Here is a 10,305-nt window from a genome sequence, read left to right as displayed (position 1 = left end):
ATCGAAACGTCGCACGAGATTAAATTAAGATGCTAGTTTACATACTATTTATGCGATATTTTGTGAGATAAATTGTTAATGATAAAAGAGTAACTTAACTTTATTTCAGAGATAACAAAGAGTATTTATAGGCTTAGGATTAAGCCTTATACATTTACACAAATACCCCCAACTTGCTAATACTCTAAAGTAATAAACCCAACACTCCCCCTCAAGTTGGAGCATACATATCAAAAAGTCCTAACTTATGACAAATATATGAAACTCGTCCACGTCGAAGAGGCTTTGTGAAAATGTCTGCTAGTTGCTCTTTAGAACGTGTGTGTACCAACCGTATGTCTTCACAGTTCACCTTTTCTCGAACAAAATGACAATCCACCTCTATATGCTTCGTTCGCTCATGAAACACTGGATTGCTAGCAATATGAATAGCAGATTGATTATCAGAGCACAAAATAGATGATCCGGTCATAGGTAGTCTAATCTCAGCTAACAATATACGAACCCATTGAAGTTCACTGGTAACATTAGCCATAGCACGATACTCGGCCTCTGCACTAGATCGGGAAATAACAGACTGTTTCTTACTTTTCCACAACATAAGATTACCACCAAGAAATACATAGTATCCCGAAGTAGACCGGCGATCCATAAGGCAACCAGCCCAATCTACATCAGAATATCCTGTCACCTCCAAAGATTCAGGGTTGGAATAACCAGCTATACAAAGATGACCTTGATTATGGAACACAAGTCCTTGACCTGGAGCTCTCTTCAAATATCGAACAATTTGTAGAGCAGCTTGCCAATGATTAGTACGAGGAGAGCTCGTAAACTGACTCACCACACTAACAGCAAATGAAATATCCGGACGGGTAATGGTAAGATAATTTAACTTGCCTACTAACCGACGATACTTCTCTGGATCATGAAGAAGTTCTCCCTGTTCATTGTCAAGCGTCACTCCAGGATCCATAGGTGTGTCACCAAGCTTAGAATCATGTAAGCCAACCTCCTTAAGAATGTCAAGAGCATACTTTCGCTGGGAGAGAGCAATGCTACCATTGGCATAGGCAACTTCAATGCCAAGAAAATATCGCAGACGACCTAGGTCTTTAGTGTTAAACTCCTTTTAAAGAAATTGCTTGAGTCGTCGTATGCCTTCAACATCACTGCCTGTGACAATGATATCATCAACATAAATAACAAGAATAACACATCCTTTTGAAGATGACATACTAAATACTGAGTGATCCACACTACACCGATGCATGCCAAAAGTAATAACCGCATCACTGAACCGGCCAAACCAAGCACGAGGAGATTGCTTAAGCCCATAAAGAGCTTTTCGCAATCGGCACACCTTCTCCCCCTGAGCAACAAACCCAGGTGGTTGCTCCATATATACTTCCTCGTGAAGATCACCATGAAGGAAGGCATTTTTGACATCAAGCTGATGAAGAGTCCACTGAGACCGAGCAGCCAAGGAAATAATGATACGAACAGAAGGAATTTTGGCTACCGGAGAAAAAGTTTCATCATAGTCAATACCAAAAGTTTGAGTATAGCCATTTGCCACAAGACGCGCCTTTAAGCGCTCAACTGAACCATCTGGATGGTGTTTGACAACAAAGACCCAGCGACAACCTACCAATTGTTTATGAGCCGGCAAGGGAACGAGCTCCCAAGTCTTATTATGATGTAAAGCAGCCATCTCCTCCTCCATAGCACGAGCCCACCCTGGATGGGCCAAAGCCTCTTAGACACTACTAGGCACAGACACAGAAGCAAGAGATGACACAAAGGCAGACATCTGAGGGCTTAAGTTATGATAAGACACAAAATTAGAAAGAAGATACCGAGATCGAGTACGGTGAGCAATAGGAGAACTGTCAGGAGACGGTGGAAGAGGATCGGAAGCCTAGACCGAAGTTGGTGGTGGTTGGTGGAACGCTTGGTGGTGAAGATGTATTGCCCCAAACAGAACAAGAACCACATGTATAGACCTGAAGAGGGGTCGGTGCTGGTGAGCCTGGATCCGGTGGAGCAGCATCAGAAGTAACAAACGGTGGCTCCTGCTGAGATGTAGGTGCAGACAGTGGCAGAAGGTCCAGGGTTAATGGTGCTTGAGGATGATCATCGCCAAAGAATGCTTTATCATCAAAGAAAGTCACATCAGCAGAAACATACTCCTGACGACGAGTGGGATTATAACAAACATATCCCTTTTGAGTACGGGAGTAACCAACGAATATACATTTTTCAGCACGAGGTGATAATTTGTCTAATCCAGGAGACAAAGAATGAACAAAACTGACACATCCAAAGATACGAGGGCGTACAGACCATTAAGGACGATCAGGATGAAGAAGAGCATAAGGAATAGCTCCTTTCAGCACGGAGGACGGAAGACGATTAATAAGATGACATGCTGTAAGTAGAGTATAGCTCCAAAATGATTTAGGTATATGAGTGTGAAGAAGAAGACAACGAGCAACATCCAACAAATGACGGTTCTTACGTTCAGCAACTCCATTTTGTTGCGGAGTGTGAGCGCAAGAACTCTGATGTAAAATACCATGAGATTTGAGAAACGGAATAAAGGTAGATGAAGAAAAGTAATCACGAGCATTGTCAGTACGCAAACACTTAATAGAACAATCATACTGCGTACGTACTTCATGATAAAACTAGCAGAAAGACTGAAAAACTTCAGTACGATCTTTTATTAAATATAACCAAGTTGTACGAGCACAATCATCAATAAAAGTGACAAAATACCGAAAACCAAATGAAGACTCTCGACTAGGACCCCATACATCGGAGTGAATTAACTCGAATGGATGTGACGCACGACTCAAAACACGAGGAGAGAAAGACTCACGATGGTGTTTACCTAACTGACACGTTTCACAATTAAACTGAAAACTTGAACTAGACACGAAAGGAAACCGTCGGAGTACGTCTGCTGATGGATGACCAAGACGACAATGTAATCGATAAGGATCATCCACAGCTTTATTATGAAATGTTGTAGCAGCAGCAATAATCTCAGGTTCCGGGATGTACAATCCACCAGCTTCATGCCCACCACCTATTCGACGTCCAGTCTTTCGATCCTGAAGAACACACGAAGATGAAGAAAAGATAATATCGCAATCAAGATCACGAGTAATAGAACTGACTGATAATAGATTGTAAGGAAAGTGTGGAATATGGTAAAGAAAAGGTAAGGAGACAGAGGAACTCAATGATACACAACCTGTACCAGTAACTTTGGATTGAGAACCATCTGCTAAGGTGACTAACATAGAAAGACCAGATGAGGTGGATGTGAGAAGACGAGGATCACCAGTCATATGATGAGTGGCACCCGAATCAATAACCCAAGAACGAGGAGGAGCCATACTGGACAATAGACATGCAGGATCATTACGCTGTGCTAAAATAGCAATAGGACTAGAGACAGCACCACTCTCACTCTGTCGTGCTCTGACCAACTCATCATATTCTGCACAAGTCAACTGTACTGTACCCTGTCCAGAAGAAGATCCAAGGGAAGGAGTCCAAGGCTCAGTATCAATAGAAGCATGTAGACCTCGCAGTTCAGGATGGAGGTCATAACAATAATCAACAGTGTGTATAGAAAGCTGGCAATGAGTACAAAAGCGGTTCGCTCGACCACCACCACGTGCTCCTCTAGAAGTATTACTACCACCACCACGAGCGGTACCTCGGCCTTGAAAACCACGACCACGACCACGGTAAGAACTATCAGAATTCCATTGTCCACGGCCGTTAATACGACCACGAGTCCCTTGACCTCCACGAGCCACCATAGCACTACTATCTGAAATTGCTGAAGTCTTGGGACTGGAAGTGTAACGAGCAGCTCGAGAATACACTTCTTTAATGAAAGGAAGAGTGCTCTGAAAGGTAATCTGTTGACGAAGAGCACTATGATCTGGACCAAGGCTACGAAGAAAGAGCACGGTTATCATGTCCGCTTCTCGTTGCTGCATCTGAGTAACTGTGGTAGCAGGTGGAAAATAAGACTTGAGGCGCTGATACAAAGATGCAAAACGAGCATAATGTTCTGCCAAACTAGCATCACCAATTTTGGCTTCAAATAAAGCCTCCCACATGTCACAAACTCGACTCATGTTATTCCTATCCGAATACGAGAAAGCACACTTTGTCCATATCTCACGGGCTATAGTGCAATCCATGAAAAGATGACGAATAGATTCAGCCATACTTCCCCATAAAAGTGTATGCAAAGTAGCATCTACGTACTTCCATTCTTCTAGACTAGCTGAATCTGCAGGTGGTTCTTCTTCAAGCCATCTAGACTGGCGATTAGAATAAATAAAAGTCGAAAGAGCCATCGACCAAGAAGGGTAATTGGTACCGTCCAACTTGACTAAGGTATTGTGCAGATTAGTCATACTATAATATGAACCAAATGATACTGAACTTGAAGAAGTACTAGAGGAGCCCAACCCCGAAGTAATAGACGGTGAATTAGATGAACCAGTAGACATCCTCACAAACCACTAATCACTGGAAACTTAACCCGCGTATGTAATAAATAACACACCCCACTTATTATATAACTTCTGCGAGTATCCGCAAATCTCAGTAACCCCACATGTCACTCCAACTAATTCAATCAATTCAATTCAACCACACTAATTCAGTCGTTCCAAATTCAGCTACTCTAATTCAGCCAGCCAAACTTAGAACTCTATCCACACAATTCAGAACACCATTTAACCCTTCATAATATCATATAATAATATATAACAATCAAGCCTCATAAATCAACTACCCCACATCCAAATGTCACTTTCAGCAGCCAAATATCACTTCCACACAACCCTCGGCCTCAGAAACTCCCCTGATAACATCGATTTATGGGTTTCAATACATCAAAAACACACGAGAGATCTGAGGCGAGTGAATTAATGGTCAAACAACACTGATTTTTGACCTAGATCTCGCCGGATCTAAGGTCGCCGGCCCTGGGCGACGCCGGGCGGAGGTCGCCGGCCCTGGGCGACGCTGGACGGAGGGTCGCTGGCCCTGGGCGACGCCGGATCTGAGGTCGCCGGCCCTGAGCGATGCCGGAAGGAGGGTCGCCGGCCCTGGGCGACGCCGGACGGAGGTCGCCGAAGGGATCTACAGTGGTGGTGGCTAGGGTTTGCTGTGAGAAGTGTTAATTTTAGGGTTTAGGTTTTTAATTTGTGCTATGATACCATGTTAATGATAAAAGAGTAACTTAACTTTATTTCAGAGATAACAAAGAGTATTTATAGGCTTAGGATTAAGCCTTATACATTTACACAAATACCCCCAACTTGCTAATACTCTAAAGTAATAAACCCAACATAAATAATTAGGGATATTTGGCGGAGAATATAAACAATTTGAGAATTAATTTAAATGGTATAGATATAATTTTCTTTTATGAAAGAAAAAAAAATAGCTAATTTTGGCTTACGTCATCACGGTCGTCTCCTTCCAGCTTCGAAGCGGGCGGCCATCTCCGAGTCCGAATCACGGATGCCGACCACCGCTGGTGGGAAGTCCCCAACGACCTCATCCCTCGCCGGTCCCCCTCCCCTCCCAACCAAACCCTAGCTCCGCCGCCGAATCTCCGCCACCTCCTCCGACCTCGTCTTCGTCCTCCGCAACACCACCCCGTTCTCCTTCGCCGTCTCCCGCCGCTCCTCCGGCGACGTCCTCTTCGACACCTCCGCCGCCAACCCCTCCGCCTTCCTCGTCTTCAAGGACCAGTACCTCCAGCTCGCTTCATCCCTTCCTCTCGGCCGCTCCTCCCTCTCCGACATCGGTGAGCACACGAAGCCGTCGCTCCGGCTCCGGCCCAACCAAACCCTAACTCTGTGGAACGCCGACATCACCAGCTCGAACCTCAATCTCAACCTGTACGGGTCGCATCCGTTTTACATGGACATCAGGTCGTCCGCGGGCGGCCGCGGCGGCGGAGGAGCTGGGGGCAGGCACGACCCACGGCGTTCTGTTGCTGAACAGCAATGGCATGGACGTGGTGTACACTGGCGATAGGATCACTTACAAGGTGATCGGTGGGAAACGAATTCAATGAGACTGAGAGGGCAGGAGTTATACAATGATAGAGAAGCAAAGTCCGGACAGAGAACAGTGAAAACTGTTGGAAAATCGAGTGATAGCGGAGAGTTTGTGATTGCTGAAGTCTCAGGATTGTCATTTCTGTTGGGAAAGGAATTCAAGTTGGAAGTCATATTGAGCCAATCTTAAGACAAAACATCATCAGGAGAAACCGGTCAGAGTGTAATAAAGAATAAAAGCATGCCTACAATAAGTTCTGTTTCCAAAGGACAAAGCACGCCAGTATCAAGCCACTTCCTTTGCATCACTGGCTCTTTCTTTTCCCCATTCGAATGTGAGTGTGCAGCTTCTGAACTGCTTAAGATCCCTAGATAAAATTTCTTCTTATTTTTTCCTAAGAAAAGAATATTTTGAAAAAGAAGAAGGAGAAGAAGAAATTGGGTATTCTTAGAAAAGCATGTGGTGATATTTTTGTGGCAACAGGACTGATTTACTTTGTAGAGAGAATCCAAAATTGGGTACTCTTAAAAAAGCATGTGGTTATATTTTTGTGGCAATAGGACTGATTTACTTTGTAGAGAGGCTCCAAAACAACGAGAAATTGTTCAATCAGTACTAAACCTATAGTATGGATGTCGATTTTGTCTAAAATTTTTCAATTTTGTCAATTTAGTCTTGAATCATTGTGTGAAATTCCAATGTGATCTTTTTGGTCAACTTTCGCCGGAAATCGCTAACATGATAGTGTGCCACGGAAGACGGCTGGCGATGACTAGATCGCCACATCAGCTATTTCTGTCGACATTTGATCGGAAGGACTACATTAGAATTTCGCATGAAAATTTAAGACTAAATTGATAAAATTGAAAAGTGTAGAACTCAACTGGTGTCCGTACAATAAGTTTAGGATTGATTGGGTAATTTTCCTTCCAAAAAATTACAGGGGTGGACTAATTTGATCTATATACAAATATTGACATGTGGCACTCTAAAATTATTCAAATAAGGGTTAATACCACGAAAAACTCCAAACTAGTACACATGTGACAAATTTACTCTCAGTTTATTTCCGTTAAATTTTACTATCGAATTGCTTTGTTAAATGACACACGACAGTTGACTGATGTGCTAGTTTTATGTTTTACCATCGGTTTGCCACAGGTGTACCAGTTTGTGATTTTTTATGGTATTAATTCAATTTAATGAAAATTAATGAAGGGTAAATTTATCACAAAAGTACCAGTTTGGAATTTTTAGTTGTCAAAATATTAGTTTGAGGTAAATTTATCATAGATGTACTAGTTTTTGGATTTTTTGTAGTCAAAAAATTAGTTTGAGGTAAAATTATAATAGGTTTACCAGTTTGGGGTTTTTCGTGGTGTTAACCCTTCAAATAACTAGTGGAAAACCCACGCCTTGAGGAGAGCTATTTGAATGAAAAAAAAAAGAGGGTCCATGTAGTTTTGGGGAGTTTACTTTGTTTTTGCAATAATATTAGTCTTCCTACCATTCATATATAAGAATAAAATTTTTCATATTTCCATTCCAGACAAGACCTAAATGACCTTGGTTATCATTTATACATTAATATATGTTTGTACAAGTCTTCAGAATTAATATTAACTACTTCACTTAAAATAATCGAAACAATTTTTCTAGGTCGATATTCAAGAGTTGAGATTGACATTCGATACGAATAGTCTCCCCACAACATATACATGACCTAACAATCAATGTGATGCTGCCTTGTGCATATTACTAAAATAGGAAGGATTCCATGAATTGTCTAAAACATTTTGCCAGTTAAACTAGTGAGTTAAATCGACCAAAAAAAAAACTAGTGAGTTAAAGCTATAATTAGAAAATTTTAAAATTATACACGTTTTTCTAAAATTAATCATTATGTCTTCATGAATCTGAATTGAAAATGTCAACGCCATTGGTGCCTGGGGCAACTTGCGAAACCAATATGGCCGGATAGGTTCCAAGGTGGATAGGGGTCGCAAAATATGTATAAAGTTCTAAAATTTCTAAAATTGATGAGTACAGGATATGTTCTAAGGTTTTGATCTACTTATAATTTTGTTTTTTCTCCGTAAAGTTTTTCATGTTCGGATATGAGAAATTGTGGAAGGAAAATTTATTATTTGTATTTAACTTTTCTTAATGTCTTTAAATATGTTGACATTGGATATGAACATGTACTTTATAGTTATATATATAACTCTATAAACCCTCAATGACTATTCTATCCTTATTGATATATTTCCTAACACTCCCCCTCAAGTTAGGATATAGATATCAAATAATCCCAACTTGTTACATAAAAAACTCACTCTGCTCCCCCATAGGGATTTAGTAAAGATATCAGTAAGCTCATCCTCGGTCCTTGTATGTTGAAGAATGATCTCCCCTTTTTGAACTCTTTCTCGTACAAAATGACAATCAACCTCAATATGCTTGGTTTTCATTCAATGTGCTGGTTTGCTCATGGAAGACAAGATTATTTGCAATATGACTAGCTAATTGATTATCACAACATAATACCGATGGATATGATGTTGACATACAAATTTATGACAATAACATCCTCAACCAGAGCAATTCACTCGTCACATGTGTCATAGCTCTATATTCTGCTTCAACACTTGATTAGGAAATCATATATTATTTTTTGCTCTTCCATGCAACTAAATTACCTCCAAGAAACACGCGATAGCTCGACATTGATCTCCTATCAGTAGGACATCCAACCCAATCTACATTAGAGAAACCTGTAGTATTCTGATTTCCATGATTCTTGAAAAGTAGTCCTTTACCAGGTGCTCCCTTCAAATACTTAACAATTCGAAGCATAGCATCCTAATGCGTAGTACGAGGAGAACTCGTGAATTGACTTACTACACTGACAGCAAAAGATATATCAGGTCTTGTGACAGTAAGATAGTTCAACTTACCCAATAATATCTTATACTTCACTAGATCATGTAATAATTCTCCATATTCTGCATGAAGTTTCATATTGGGTTCCATAAGAGTATCAACCGGCTTTGCTCCGAGAAATCCAACCTCATCAAGAATGTCAAGTACATATTTTCGCTATGATAAATTGAAACATGCATGTAAATAGGCAACTTCAATACCAAAAAAAAATTGCAGACGTCCTAAATCCATAATACTGAATTCTGTATGCAGAAACTGTTTAAGTCGTTGAATACCATCTGAATCACTGCCAGTTATGATAATATCAACCACATATACTACCAAAAGGATATAGCCAGCTGAGGAGACAGAAATAAAGACAAAATGATTTACTTGACACCGCTTTAATCCAAACTTTATAACAGCATCACTGCACCTACCAAACCAATCACAAGGAGATTGCTTGAGTCCGTACAAAGCCTTATTTAAACGACATACCAAATTCTCCCCCTGAGTAACAAACCCGGGTGGTTGCTCCATGTCCACATCCTTAGTTAAATCACTATGTAAAAAGGCATTTTTGATATCCAACTAATGAAGAAGCCAGCCAAAGTGTGCCATCAGGGATATAAAGACACAAGCATATGGAATTTTGGCCACATGTGAAAGTGTCATCATAATCAACACCACACGTCTGAGTATATCCGTTTGCAACCAACCAAGCTTTCAATCGATCAAGAGTGCCATCGGGATGAACTATAACAATAAAAACCCAACGACAACCAACAGGTTGTTTCCCCGCAAATAAGGAAGTGAGTTGCCAATTATGATTCTCGATGAGTGTCTTCATTTCATCCTCCATGGCTTGCCGCCATCTAGGGTAATTAAGAGCTTCAGTAACACTACCTGGCACAGAAACAGAGGACAAGGACGAGACAAAGGTAGAGAAGGTAGGGGATAAATGATCATATGACAAGAAATTGGAAATGGATGATGAGTACGAAAACAATTAGAATAGAAAAGGCGAAACAATGAAAAATCTCAGTACGATCTTTTATTAAGAATAACCAAGTCATTCGGGAAAAATCATTCACGAATGTGACAATTTGTCTGAAACAAGAAAAATCCGAAACACAACACGGACCACGTACATCTGAGTAAACTAGCTCAAAAGGACTAGACACACGACTCTAATGCGAGAAGGAAAAGAGGTCCTATGATGTTTACCAAACTAATAGGCTTTAGACTAAAAGGAACTCACAGACTCAGACT

General features: G+C 40.9%; 1 protein-coding gene across 1 annotated transcript; it reads right to left on the bottom strand.

Annotated features, from left to right (window-relative positions):
- Window positions 1-211: 211 nt before the first annotated feature.
- On the bottom strand, window positions 212-976 carry LOC130135970 (secreted RxLR effector protein 161-like). The gene has a single exon (XM_056305886.1). The coding sequence runs from the start codon at window positions 974-976 to the stop codon at window positions 212-214; it is 765 nt and encodes a 254-aa protein (XP_056161861.1).
- Window positions 977-10,305: the final 9,329 nt, after the last annotated feature.

This window comes from Syzygium oleosum, unplaced genomic scaffold (genome assembly GCF_021117445.2).
Source record: "Syzygium oleosum isolate NSW1041296 unplaced genomic scaffold, Sole_v2.1 Sole_v2.40, whole genome shotgun sequence".
NCBI classification, from domain to species: domain Eukaryota; kingdom Viridiplantae; phylum Streptophyta; class Magnoliopsida; order Myrtales; family Myrtaceae; genus Syzygium; species Syzygium oleosum.
This window is presented reverse-complemented; position numbering and strand designations above follow the sequence as displayed.